General features: G+C 51.8%; 2 protein-coding genes across 5 annotated transcripts; one reads left to right on the forward strand and one right to left on the reverse strand.

Moving 5' to 3' along the window:
• Positions 1-155: 155 nt before the first annotated feature.
• Matcap1 (microtubule associated tyrosine carboxypeptidase 1) lies at positions 156-9,265 on the forward strand. Of its 4 annotated transcripts, none has more exons than XM_090357473.1 (8): positions 158-307; positions 4,237-4,328; positions 4,500-4,862; positions 4,945-5,088; positions 5,342-5,474; positions 6,280-6,585; positions 6,675-6,772; positions 8,028-9,265. In XM_090357473.1, exons 1-8 carry the CDS (start codon positions 190-192, stop codon positions 8,190-8,192), a joined length of 1,419 nt encoding a protein of 472 aa, XP_090213599.1. In that variant the 5' UTR covers positions 158-189; the 3' UTR covers positions 8,193-9,265. The 4 variants fall into 4 exon arrangements, with proteins under 4 accessions (XP_090213598.1, XP_090213599.1, XP_090213602.1 ...); XM_090357476.1 differs by adding an exon at positions 672-818 and having other exon boundaries at positions 220-307; positions 4,237-4,862; XM_090357472.1 differs by having other exon boundaries at positions 156-307; positions 4,237-4,862.
• Positions 8,368-13,771, reverse strand: Nol3 (nucleolar protein 3). Its single transcript, XM_090357058.1, has 4 exons — positions 13,606-13,771; positions 10,290-10,592; positions 9,798-10,133; positions 8,368-8,429 (listed from the first exon to the last, which is right to left on the reverse strand). The coding sequence occupies exons 2-4, from the start codon at positions 10,582-10,584 to the stop codon at positions 8,368-8,370; spliced, it is 693 nt and encodes a 230-aa protein (XP_090213184.1). The 5' UTR covers positions 10,585-10,592; positions 13,606-13,771.
• Positions 13,772-14,154: the final 383 nt, after the last annotated feature.

The raw sequence follows: 14,154 nt of genomic DNA on the forward strand, positions 1-14,154 counted from the left end.
GAGCCCGTGCTTCGTAGGTCCGGACTGCCATCACACAGAAGCTCTGGAAACCTAGAAACCCGTGAGGGGGGCGTGTCCAGAACAAGCCCCGCCCCGTGACGTAGTGCGGTAGACTCCGCCCTCGTGGCGCCCCTCACAGTAGTTTTAGGCGCCGGCTGCGGCGTGGACCGCCCTGTGTCCGCGCGCCTCATGGGAGCGTGCGCGCGCCCGAGGGCGTGCGTCTTCAGTGTCGGCTCCCTCAGGATGGGCTGCAGGCGACCGACGTTACAGAGCGGACAACACGGACGGCCCGAAGAGGCGCGAACAGGTGGGAGCGCGGCCCGTGGACCAAACCATCCCTCCACTCTAAAGGCCCAGAGGAGGCGCGGCGCGGGACGTGTCCCCTTCTGGTCTACCACAGAATTGCCCCTCCCAACTCCATTGTCCTCTGGCCCCACCCTCCATTGAGCACGCGCTTCATCCTGTTCCCCTCCGCCTATTGGCTGTAGGTCACGCCCCTCCCGAATCTCTTGGTTCCCATTGGCGGTTCTTTTATGTTAACTTCTCCCGGGGCTTCTTATTGGTGCAGACCACACCCTCACTTTCGTCACCAGACCCCGCCTTCAGCAGCCTGGGGCGCCTTCTCCAGCCTTCATTCATTCAGCATCCCATGCTGGGTGCTTGAAATTTAGGGTGAATCGGACCCGTATCTGCCCTTGGGATCTTTGGGTCATGGTTGGAGGATATGAACCTAGGTTCCGACAATGACTGCCTAGGAAGGCAAAGAAGCCATCGAGAAACTGGGATCCTCTAAACGCCAGGAAATCTTCCCGGAGGAGGTGAGGCCTAAACCAAATCCTGACAAATGCTTAAGAGTTTGCTACAACGAGCCATTGCCAGAATTTCCTTGGTGCAAGGAATTGAGACCTTGAAGTGAAAGGTGTATTTGTGATCATTTCCAGGAGGTAGGTCGAGGGGAAAGAAGGGGTGATGATTGGGACTGGTCCAGATAGCAGTCTGGAGACTAGAAGGAATCCAGGAAAGTGTTATAGTTAACTGAAGGAATCACGCTTAAGCCCTAATTATTTTTTCAGTATTCATGCCGATTTATATTTTAAATATATTTTGCAATACTCATACTGATTCTTTTTATTAATATACATTAGTTATACAGGAGAGGGATTTCATTGTGACATTTCCACTCATGTAAACAATGCATTCCGATTAATCTCACCCCCTATATTACTCTCCCTTCCCTTCCTTTCCCCTTCCTAAAACAATACCGTTTTTTTGTTTGTTTTCCAAGCAGCTGGATACTAGACCCTGTGGAGACTGGGTGGGGGTAAAGGGGGATTAGATGGAAAAACAGTGCTGGAAGGAATGATTCCAGATCTGAAAAGCACCGAGTGTGTGTGTGTGTGTGTGTGTGTGTGTGTGTGTGTCTGTCTGTCTGTCTGTCTGTGCATGCAAGTGCATGCGTGCATGTGTGACACTGGGGTTTGAAATCAGGGGCTATCAATTTCTAGGCTCATGCTCTATCACTTGAGACACACCTTTAACCCTGCTTTTAGCTGGTTATTTTAGAGATGTAGTCAAGAGGATTTTTCTGCCAGGACTGGCTTCAAATTGCCATCCTCTGGATCCCACCGTTGTCGAATAGCTAAGATTATAAGTGTGAGCCACGGGTCCCTTGGCTCAGAGTCATTATTTATGACCACCTACACTAGGTTAGGCCCTGTCTGGGAACACTAAAAAGAACACAAAACAAAACATTAAAATATACTATACATAGAACTTTTATGGAACTACTTTTCAGATAGTGATAACTGCTTCCCAGAATTACAATTCTATGAAAAGTGGGAGGGAAAAGGAGCTTTACTATTCTATAGAGGTGTGTTAGGGCTTTTCTAAAACACTGTATCTGTGCAGGACTTTTCTAATAACATAGTATCTATGCAGAAACGTAAAGAAAGTGAACAGTGATTTATAACATTATAGGAGATGTACCATTTTTGGATAGGGAATGTGTTTTAGTTTGAGATGTCTTTTAGTAAATTAAGAATGTTGTAGGAAAATGGTCTACACTGGTTTAAAGTTTATAGTAGACAAAGTAGCTCAAACCAGTAATTCCCATCTATTTGGGAGGCAGAGATTGGGGACCACAGTTCAAGACTAGCCTGGGAATAAAAAGTTGATGAGATTTTGTCTAAATCAGTGACTGAGCAGTGGCATGCATCTGTCATCCTAATGACAAAGGGAAGCACAAATGGACTATTCCAGTTGAATCTGGCCCTGACATAAAGCTGGAAGTGACTGTGTCTCAAGTAGTAGAGCACTAGCCTTGAGAAAGCCCAAGGTCAGTGTTCAGGCCCTGAGTTCAAGCCCAGGATTGGCCAAAAAAAAAAAAAAAAAAAAAGAGTCAAATGCTGCTGATCAATATGAAGATGACTGATCTTGATCAGGTCAATTTGGATGGAGTGGTGGGAGGGACACATGCCTAACAGGAACAAATTTAAGAAAGAACAAAATGGGCAGTTTGGTCTAGCGGTAGAGTGCTTGCCTAGCATGCATGAAGCCCTGGGTATGATTCTTTGGTTACCACATACACAGCAAAAGCCAGAAGTGGTGCTGTGGCTCAAATGGTAGAGTGCTAGCCTTGAGAAAGCTCAAAGACAGTGCCAGGCCCTGAGTTCAAGCCCTAGGCCTGGCAGAAAAGAGAGAAAGGAAGGAAGGAGGGGCCGGGAGTTTGGCCTAGTGGTTAAAGTGCTTCCCTAGTATGCATGAAGACCTGGGTTCGATTCCTCGGTACCACATACATAGAAAAAAGCTGGAACTGGTGCTGAGGCTCAAGTGGTAGAGCTCTAGCCTTGAGAAAGTCAAAGGACAGTGCTCAGGCCCTGAGCTCAAGCCCAGGACTGGCAAAAAAAAAAAAAAAAAGGAAGGAAGGAAGGGAAGGGAAGGGAATTGGAGAGTGGGTATAAAGAACAGTTAGAAATGCAGTGGGAAGGTAACTGGGGGAGTTTGAGTACACCAGTGAAGGTTCTGTTTTTTTAGATTAATAGCAGCATATGCTGATACTGTTGGAAAGAATAGATTGATGATATGCGAATGAGGGAAATGCTGAATTTGAGTTCTTGAGTAAGCAAGGGAGCTTCAAGACTGGAGCCTCCAATTAGTCTCTGCAGAGTCAGGGATGTGTGCCCTGAAAGACGCCTCTGTTGAACCCAAAGTTCCCAATCCCCTGAAAGACCACCAGAGTCCACGACCAATGCAAGCAACAGAGAGCTGTTTATTAGCAAGCTCGAGCTTGGTCCTCTGTGCCTTAGAAACCAGTGACGCTTGGAGGCCCCGAGTACGTAAACAAGTTTTGTTTTGTTTTGTTTTTAGTTTTCCTTTTCACAGCCTTAGCCTCATGTTTTGGTTAACTGTTTCATTGGAACACTCCTTCATCTCTTATCGGCTATGATGTTACGGTTTTCCACAGAAATTTAGGTCAGGATGGCCTTGCTAGCTGTGGAACACAGCTGCAGTCCTAGAGATGACCTTTGAATGTCCTTGCTAGCTGATAGAGTAAACAACGGAGCATCTCCTGAGAAGAAACAGTTGGGGCATTTCTCAGATTTAACTTCTGCAGAATGGATGCTGCTTAGAAGTAACTTTTTATTGAAGTTCATCAAACTTCAAAATTAATTTAGGCCTCACACCTCAACTAAAGGACAGGCCAGGGACTGGCTTGGATTTATTGAAATTTCCTTCTGCTTCCCAAAAGCAGGTCCTAATTTGCATTTGAACAGATGGCCCACAGGAGAGAGGGCATTAGGTGTGGCCTAGCATTATGGCATTTATACTGACTCAGGTCACCTTGGCAGGAGGATATGGGTGAAGCCAGGTGGCAGGACCAAAAAGATGCCATGGATAGAAGACAGCTTCTGGAGTCCCCACACTTGATGTGTCCAGGTAGCTGAGGCTGCATCCTATGAGCTCCCACAGTGGGTGAATACTACGCATAGAGATTAGAACCATGATTTAGAGGCTCAGTCTTCGCTCCTTGGAGCTCCCAGGCTAAGGGGATGGCATTAAGCACTGTCTAGGTAGATATATAAAATACTTCTTTGTTTTGCTCCAGGGAAGGGGTTTGGGTTGGGTAGCAGCAAATCACACATGGCTTCATAAGGGCAGGGGGTGGGCACAGAACGAGCTATTTCCTCTGACCACACCCACTCACTCTGATCTCCACATGGCCTTCTGTGTTCTCAGAAGTTGGCAGCGTGGGAAGTTGGAACAGCCCAGCTGGATGCGAACTCCAGGACAGAATGGTGTTGGACTCAGGGGCTCAGATGTATGAGCAGGTACCCTTCAGCCTGCCTAACAGTCCCTTGTCCCAGAGCCATAGGCTGAAGCCTTCAGCCCGAGATGTGCCATCTCTGTGCTCCTGGCCTCAGTCGTTGGCTATGCCTCTGGCTCTGGCAGTGCCCCCAGCACTGGGGCCCCAGACTGAGTGGCAGACCTTCTCAAAGCAGCACTTGAACCACCGCAGCCACATGCGTCGTAGCGAGAGTACCTGCACTGTAAATAGTGTTGGTGGCCGAGGCCGTGGCACCCAGGGACGGGCCCCATCAGGACGAGGACCAGACCCAGGTGGATGCACTCTGCGGTATGCAGCCTCCCTACCCCACATTGCTAAGACTCGAAAAGATACAAGCAATGGTACTTCCAAGAGCCCCTGCATGTTGGTGGCTCTTCGGCCAACCAATATGGACCGTGAGCGGAGTAAGTTCTTCCAGTCCAATTACACCTACAATCCACAGTTTGAATACCAGGAGCCCATGCCCACAGCTGTGCTGGAAAAATACCAAGAAGCCTCTGGACAGTTCATCCAGCAGGTCAGTCTGGTCTTCCCACTTCATCTTACCTCTAACTGCCCAAGGGGTCTGGGCTGACCAGCCTCTGTGGTTCTGTATGCAGGCTGTTGGCATCATTGAGGCTGTCCTGGAGAAGTTTGGCACCTATGAACACTTTGAGGCCTCCACTGGTGGTCAGCTGCTGACCAAGTGCCAGATTTGGTCCATTGTGCGCAAATACATGCAGAAGGAGGGCTGTGTTGGGGAGGTGAGCTTGCCCTGTTTTCAAGACCCCAACAAGATCCTAGGCCCAACTACGCACCGAATCCATTGTGGCTCCAAAGTTCTGCCCCTGCCCTTACCTCAGGGAGGTGGGAGCTGGCTCTGGTGGAAAAGAATGGGTGGCCAATGTCTAGCCTGCTTGCCCTGTGGCATAGGGATGGGGGGTAGGGGGTAGGGGTAGGGGACGACTGCATGCACATTGGCCCCAAGGCTCAGCCTGTCACCACTGCCACTTGCAGATTGTGGTACAGCTGAGTGAGGACCTGCTATCCCAGGCAGTGATGATGGTGGAGAACAGCCGACCCACACTGGTCATCAACTTGACTGGAGCCCGCCAGTATTGGTTGGAGGGCATGCTCCGGCACGAGATAGGTCAGGCTGTGGGTGGCAGGTGGGTGGGTAGGGATGAGAGGGGGCTGAGAGTTGGAGGGGAGTGAGAGGGGTCCCAGTAACCCACTCCTTTGTTTCTGCCCCTTCCCTGCGGAGGAGGAGGACAGGCCTTTACCCTTCATGAGCAGCTATCTCCCTTTTGCTCAGAGATAGGCCAGAAGATGCCTGCCCACTCTCTGGGTTCACACTCACTCTCACTCCTTTGGGTTTCTCTCCAGTTCTACTTGATTTCCCTTGACAGTGGGGGCAAGGCTGCTGGGCCCCAGAGGGGACAGAAGGAAAAACTCTTAAGAACCTTACTAGCCCAGCCCTACAGGGTGGGGAAAGCTGGATCCTGGGAATGGAATAGCTTGAAGACACACAGAGCCCAAAGAAAGAGGAGAAAGGCCAGATTGGAAAGGAGGGTACCAGATACTAATCACTATTCCTTTCTGCTTGTCTTTCCTTGTCAAGAATACCGTTTGTTGCTCTGGCCAAGAGGTGGCTTCTTCTGACTGCATTCCCATGACTGCCAAAGCAATTGACTTGGGCTCTGGAAATGTTGGGGTGTCAGTGGCCTTTGTTCTTTTTGTCTCTAGGAGGACTGGGGGCAATATGAGTTGGGTGGAGAGAAGAGAAGAGAAGAGGGGAGGGAGAAAGCTCCAGATGGGTGGGGGTATATGTATGCATGGGTTTGGGTTCATGTGCAGACCCTGAGTTTGGAGGCAAGAGGACACAAGAGTCCCCCAGCAAGGCTGGGTGCTCCAGACGCCCTCCCAGCGCTGCTTCCCCCTCCTTCTCCCCGCAGGCACCCACTACCTGCGGGGCGTGAACAACGCCAGGCAGCCATGGCGCAGTGCCGAGGGCCGGCTGCAGTATGGCCTTCGGCCAGCCAACCCCACGGAGGAGGGCCTGGCCAGCCTGCACAGCGTGCTGTTCCGCAAGCAGCCGTTCTTGTGGCGCGCAGCCCTGCTCTACTACACCATTCACCGCGCCGCACACATGTCCTTCCGCCAGCTCTTCCAGGACCTGGCGCGCTACGTGCAGGACACCAACGTGCGCTGGGAGTACTGTGTGCGTGCCAAGCGGGGCCAGACCGACACCTCCCAGCCTGGTGGGTGCTGCAGCCCGGGGAGTGCCTGGGTGGGGTTGGGGTGAAGGGTGGTGCTCCAGGCAAGGACTTCTCTGAGCCCCAATTCGCAGGCTGCTTCAGCAAGGACCAGGTGTACCTGGACGGCATTGTGCGCATTCTGCGGCATCGTCAGACCATTGATTTTCGGCTGCTGACTATCTTGGGCAAGGTGAGGAACTGCCAGTCTTCCCAGGGCCTAGCCAGCTTTCTCCCTCTCCTGCTCCCCTGGGTGAGTCATGCTCCATGGAGGTCTGGATGCCAGGCCTGTCTGGTGGGCGGAGCGTGGGCAGAGGAGAGGAAATGACCGACTGGCAGCCTGCAAAGGTATGGATAGATAGTCCATTTCAGAGGAGGTGAGCCCAGTGAAGGTCTTGGGAAGGGGCTGGGGAGATGACTGGGAGCCCAGTCCCTGGTACTGAGCATTTATACTAAACTGGAATACAGAGGGAAAGTAGAATATGCAGCAAGAAGGACTTTAGGCAGAGCTGTAAACAGATGGATGCGTTAGAGGGCATCCCCTGAAGGTCTGGTAGGAGGAGATTTACAGAGGGCTGCAGCAAGGAGTACAGAAGCCAGAGGAAGAAGCTAGCTTCCCCTCTTTTATAGAATTGCTGGTGGTCTAGGCCTGGAAGTGGCCATTGTTGGAGAGGAAGGGGGAAAACTGCAAAGTTCTTCAGAGTAGAATCTCCTTGTCTCTGTGGCCACCCTGAGTAGGAGAGAGGGTGAGAGTTCAGGTCCACTCTGATTGGGTGACAGTGAAGAGGCTGGCTGACAAGCTGGCCACATGGGTGCTTCCAGTGCTAGATGTTGGAAGTGAGATCCATGGATTAATTGGATATGCATGTTTGGAGGTGAGGGTAGTCTGGGCTGGAGGTGAGTAGGGTTGTAAGGCAAACATAGGAGGTGTTGAGAGGAGGCAGGCAGCCCTGGAGAAGGTAGTGAGATCTTCTCTCAAAAAAAAACAAGAGAGAGGGCCGGGAGTTTGGCCTAGTGGTAGAGTGTTTGCCTAGCATGCACAAAGGTCTGTGTTCAACTCCTTGGTACCACATACATAGAAAAAGCGGACTTGGTGCCTTGGTGCTGTGGCTCAAGTGGTAGAACACATTCCTTGAAAAGCCCAAGGGCAATGCTCAGGTCCTGAGTTCAGTTCCCAGGGCTGGCAGGGAAAAAAAACCCTAAAAAACAGCAAAAAACAAGAGAGGAACAGGGAGAGGGAAAAGGAGAGGGAGAAGGAGAGGGAGAGAGAGACAGAGAGAGAGAGAGAGAGAGACAGAGGAACACTCAGGCTTAAACAGAGGTATGTAACATAAATATGAATTGGGAAGGGAGGAGTCCCGGGAGCTCTGCCTGAGCAGAGCTGGGATCAGTGTTAGAATGTCAGGGAGCTCTGGTCAGCCCTGAGGCTGCAGCTCCTTCCCTTGCAGGTCTCCTATGAAGATGTGGACCATCTACGGCCCTATGGAGTACTAGATAAGACCCGAGTGCCTCACTTCATGCAGGACTTGGAACGCTACAGGCAGCAGCTAGAGTACATCATGACCACCAACCAGCTGGACGAAGCAGAGCTAGGCCGTCTGCTGCCTGAGTGATGTTGGTTAAGGGCAACCAGCAGAAGCCCTGGATAGAGGTCTCTGGGTTGGCCCCCAGAACACGAAGCTGTCTGCTCTCTGTGCTTCCACAGCCTAGGTGTTTCTTGTGGGCATTGGGATGCCAAGGAGCATCCTGGGAGGACAAGACGATATCTGAAAGTTTGTCTCACTAGCTTCACTGGGGCCGATGGGCCAGTCTCAGCATGTCAGGCAAATGATTGGACTGAGAAAAGAGGCCTAGGGGCCGGAGAGGAGCTGAGCATCCATGGGGATCTAGGGGTAGTTTGGGAATAGAAACTCAATTTTTGCATGAGATGGCTTTGGGTATCCTGTGCTCCAGTCTCTTCCTCCACCTGGCCCCTTGGTGCTCATTCAGCATTCATGCTGCCTACCTCTCACTGGGTCTTAGTGGAGGTTGGGAATAGGGTTATTGTTTATGCTGGCTTCTATACAGCCTTGAAGGGCAGGGGTTCTAGTACTAGAGACCCAGCTGGTCTGGGGTTTGCTTTCAGCATTTGGCTTCTCTCACTGGTCATGTATATATTTCCATATGTATGTGCTCTGCTTTCTGGGGTTGGAAGGGACAGGCCACTCCTGGAAGGTGCCAATTATTCCAAGCCCCACTCTCATCATATACACACAGAGATACATATCACTGGGTGTCAGGCCTTGTGAGTCTAGCTTAAGAGCTTAGCTGGCCCTGTGCCCACTTGCTTCATCAGTTTCTGATGTGTCTGTCTCATGCTCTCACATCTGGTCTCTGGCAGAAGCTAGGCTAGTCTGGGAGCAGCCACAATCAAGCCTACAAGGCAGGCCCCTAGGGTTTGTTAAATCCTGAGCCCCTCTCGGACCAGGAGAAGTACAGAGCTGGTTGTTGCTTCCAATTTCACTGCAGACTTAGCTTTGTGAGGTTGGTTCAGTCTTGCTCCTACTATAGGCCTGTCCTATATGTAAAACTGGGAAACCACAGCTGGGACATTCTTAGTCCATGGAAATGTACAGAATGTCTTGTGTGTGCCAGTGGCTAGTTAGAGCCCTCCCTGAGCACCCAGTTCAGAGAGAAATCAATTAAAACAGCAACTGTAATGATGTGTGTGGTCTCTGTGTACTCAAGCTCTTTCCAAAGTGAACAAAAGTCTCCCTTCTCCATTCTCTACAGCAAGCCTGTGGAGTAGGGCTGATGAGGCCCAGTAGTCAGGCCCTCAACCCATTAAGGGTCCTCAGTGTGACATCTCCAGGGACAAAGCTTGGGCTATTTATTGAGGGAGAAATATAGCTGTGAACTTGGTGGGAGAGGGTGGGGCATAGAGTTACCAGAGTCACAGACATGCACCCACCCACTGTTCTGGGAAAACAGTCAATCTCATGGGAAGCCCAGGTCCAGGTTTACCCTCCAGAGTTTATTCACTCCCAACAGGCTAGATGGAGCCTTGATGGTATTCCATCCAGCTCTGGCCACGTCCCCGGTCTTATCTTGGGTTTAGTGGGAAACATCTCATCAGCAATCTGGACTTCAGGAATCTAGAGAAGAGGATATGGTTAATGGAGCTGGCCTGCTCTCCATTACCCAAAACAAACCCTAAAAGAGACTTGGTGGCCTCACACCTTCCAACTCGTCTCCCTCCTGGGTGTCGGGCTCTGGATCAGGCTCTGGCTCTGGTTCTGGCTCCAGTTCAGGCTCTGGCTCCAGTTCAGGCTCTGGTTCTGGTTCCGGATCCATTTGGGGTTCTGGCTCCGGCTCGGCACTATCAGAGGCCTCAGCTTCCAAATTTGGTTCTGGTTCCTCTGGAGTTCCAGATTGTACCGCCTCCGAGCCCTCTGGACCCCCATCCTCGTAATGATCTGAAGCTCTGGGCAGTCCAGGACATGTGGCCCCCGAACTGGGTGCCTCTGGAGTCCAGTGGCCTGGGCATGGAGGGTCATAGCTGCGGTCCCGGTAGCCTGGGATGGAAGTGGAGCTATCTCAGGTTTAATTTTACCCATCTGAAGTTCCTGCGCACGTTTGACCAAGTGGCTAGACACGACTCCGCCCTCCACACGGTCACTGCTCCAGGCCACGCCCTTGCACGGACCAAGGCCCCGCCCCCTCACACTCACCCGGGCCCACGTGCTGCCAGTCCCAGGCCGGGTCGGGCGCGCGCACGGCATGCTGGGCGCAGCGCAGCAGCTCCTGGCAGGCGGCCTCGCCCTTGCTCTGCACCAGCAGCAGCAGGCGGCGCACCCTGCGCTCCGCGTCCGGCAGTGCATCCAGCGCCTCGTACTCGGGCCCAGTGAGCACTCCCCGCGCCACCAGGGCATCCAGCAGCAGCCCTGAGTCCGCCTGCAGCGTCTCTACCAGGCGTTTCCGCTCACGGTCGATGGTCTTAGAAGGCCGCTCCTGCGCGTTACCCATGGTCGCGGCTGCACGGGAGAGGTGGAGAGGAGTGGTGGGGCTGGGGCTCCTTCACCCCTTGATCCCTCTCCCGGGGCCCTGGTCACCCACAACTGTGATCCAAGTCCACGTCTACCTCAGCAGCCAGAAGGCTTCGCAGAACCCGACGTGGAGCCTGCAGCACAGAGCTCGTCGTCTTCCCTCTTCTGCCTCCCTCCTCTGCTGTCTCTTCAGGCTCCTCCTTCCGTCTTTAAATGGCAGGTCAGGACCTCCCTCCCGAACCCCAGGCGCCTGCAGATCCCAGTAGCCACCAGTTCAGACCCAATTTACCGAAACTAATTTCCTCTTCCCCCACCACAAAAAGCAGAAGAAACCTGGACTGGAGCAGGACACCGGGGTGGCTCACACGTGTCACACACGTTTTGTTTTGTGTTTTTTCCTGCTCACTTCACAGCTCAGGTCTTCCTCCTTTGATATTAAGGAAGACCTTAATATCAAAGTGTCGCCCTTCCTCCAGGGTCTGTCCTGTAGGCTGAAACCTACATGATCACAATTTGAAGCCAGCCCAGTTAAAAAGTAAGTCTCCATCGCCAATTAACTAGCAAAATGCGAGACTGGAAGTGTGGCTCAAGTGGTAGAGTGCCTGCTTAGCGAGTACAAAGTCTTATACCTGCCTAACACTCCAGTATTTCAGGAGAAATTAAAAAAGAACTAGGATTGGTTCTGAGGTTGCAGTTTGCTGTCAAGTCCTGTCTCATTTGATGAATAGCCCTCACTTAGTTTAACCTTTTACCTCCTGCCTGAACCCTGGGGAACCCAGAATCAAAGCTTCTTCCTTCTGTAACCTCTCTTGTACTCCTGTCTGACCCAGAGCACAAAGGGCTGAGAGCCTACTGCAGCTCCTTACCCTGACCTTGAAGTGTAACTTTCTAGGAGAGGCCCAGTCTCTGCATCCTTACCACCACAAGTTGCATCCCCAATGTAGTCTCATGGCCTTTCCTGGTCCCTTGATACCTGAGTCAGGACACCTGAATCCTCCAGAGTTGTAACTCTGAGATGTCCAGACATCACCAGAGACCCAACTGTCTCCTTGCTGAGGCATGAAAATTTGCAGTCATTTCATATTCATCTTGAAATACCAAGGGCCCAGCATATGAAAACCTCAGCAAATGCTAAACATTTTTACATGAACCTTTCGTTTTGATTCTGTCTCTGCTAAATAGTAGTAGCAAGTAGGTAGAAATCAATCTGAATTATCCTTTTATTACTAACTAAACACTATGGCCCTTTGGTGGGCTTGCTTAGCCAATTAGGCAACTGTTATTAAGAAGTGATGTCATGGGACTGGGAGGATAGCCTAGTGGTAGAGTGCTTGCCTAGCAGGCATGAAGCCTAGGTTTGATTCCTTGGTCCCACATGCAGAGAAAAAGCCAGAAGTGATACTGTGGCTCAAGTGCTAGGGTGCTAGCCTTGAGAAAGCTCAAGAACAGTGCTCAGTCCCTGAGTTTAAACCCTAGGACTGGCAAAAATGAAAAAAGAAAATGCAATGTCAGAGCCAGGTGCCAATCGCTCATGTTTATAATACAACTCATTCAGGAGGCTGAGATCTGAGAGTCGTGGCTCAAAGCCAGCCTGGGTAGGAAAGTCTGTGAGACTTATAATTAAATTACAGAAAAAGCTGGAAGTGATGCTGTGGTAGAGGTGGTAGAGCTCTAGCCTTGAACAAAAGGAGCTCAGGTAGAGTGCCTAGACCCAGGGTTCAAGCCTCAGGACTGACAAAAAAAAGAAGCAATGTCAAGCCAGGCTTCAGTGGCTCACACCTTAATCCTAGCAACTTAAAAGGAAAAGATAGGGAAGTGGCAATTTAAGGCAAACCTGGGGCGGGGGGGGGGGGGGAGAAAAGAAAAAGAAAGAAAAGAAAAAAAGAAAGTTCTTGAGACACCTTCTCTACCAATATCTAGATGGGGTAGCATATGCCTGTCATACTGTTTTCATGGGGAGGAGAGATAGGCAGATCACTTTTCAGGAGTATGTTTGTGCAGGGCAGCTGGATTCTGTCTCAAAAATGACCTGTGTAGCTGAGCCATGTAGCACCCATCTATTAAGTATAAGGTCCTGAGTCCAAATAAATTAATAAATGAGGTTATTTCCAGGTGCCAGACCACTTCACAACCTCTGTCCATTCCCCTTGCCTTAGCTTTTGGTCACATGGCATCTTTCTAGATTCCTTTAAGGTCCAAGCTGCTGACGTCCCTTCTCGACCTGTTTTTCTGGACCATTGGGTGGTAGCTCCCATCCTGCCTTGTGTGTCCCTGTCAGTTCTCCCCCATGTCACACTTTTTCCTGGCCATTTCATACCCAAAGGTCCCCTTCTACCCTCTCACATCAACATCAGTCCCAGGCCATTGAGCAAAAAGCATTTCTTTCATGTCTGCGACCAGTGCCTTCCAAGCAGCCACTTCCAATCAGCTCCCATCACACCTTAACATTAGTGACTTTGACAATTCATTGATGTATGATTTGTTGCTCTCTTCACTGAGGCTTCCAAAGACTGCCCCCCATTATGAAAGGGAGAGAACTCCCTTTTATGGGGGATGGGAAGGGAGAGGAGACCAGGTCCTATTCTGAGGCCACACAGAGAGGGAAGACGCAGACTGGATTAACCACTTTTTCCCCCTGAACCCTAAGTTGTTTTCATGTTAGCTGCTTCGTCTGCTGCCCCAAGTCTTGCCCCTTGTCCCCGAGTCTTGCCCTTTGTCCGGTCGGGGAAGTAAAAATCCAGGCTGGTCTGAGCTGTAAGGTGAATATTGAAGTAACAGCGCTGCCAGTTCCAGGGACAAGCCCAGATGCTGCTTGGAGCGCTAGATAGCAAGGCGCACAGCAGTTTGGCCGGGGTCCCCAGCGCAAGCTTGGGGTGTCTCGCTGGGGAGTGAGGGTCGTGAGCCTCTGGTAGCATTGCGCATGTGCGACCGCAAGGGTAGGCTGACCTCCCTCCACCCAGTCCCAGAGCTTGGGAGCTGCGGAAGGGTGGGGCCCACAGACCTGAGAGCCGAGCGGCTGCTGCTGGTGAGGCGCAGGGTCCCAGTCTCAGTTTCCCTTCCCTCCCCCGCCTCGGCTGCGTGGAGAGGGATTGGCGATCCGGAGCGTTTGCAGAGGCCCCAGGCCCTCGGGTGGAGGCTTTGCGGGGCAGGAGATGACAGTGCAGAAAGGGCCGGGCGGGGTGGGGACCAGTGCAGCAGCTGCGAAGGGGCGGGGCAGCCAGGGCTGCTGGGAATGGGGGGCGGAGGGGGCGGGGTGGCATGCTTCTCGGGCGCTGGGAATCCAGCAGTCGAGGGGCTTACGCTGATCTGTTTTTTCCTTTTCTACTGGGGTGCACCTGGATTGGGTTGGGGGGCCAGCTAGGCTCATAGTCCCATGTGTCCAGCGCCAGCTCTGGGCCTGCCACCTTCCCAGGGGCTTTTCCATTTGTGCTCTCTCTCCTCTCTGACACAGATGAATTTTAGGGGAGCCAGTTGCCCAGGGTCCCAGGGTGCATATATTGTAGAACTGGATGTGGTTTAGAAGGCAACACTTCCTTACACCAGCTGAGGA

This window comes from Megascapheus bottae, chromosome 24, assembly GCF_031878675.1.
Source record: "Megascapheus bottae isolate mThoBot1 chromosome 24, mThoBot2.hap1, whole genome shotgun sequence".
Lineage (NCBI taxonomy): Eukaryota > Metazoa > Chordata > Mammalia > Rodentia > Geomyidae > Megascapheus > Megascapheus bottae.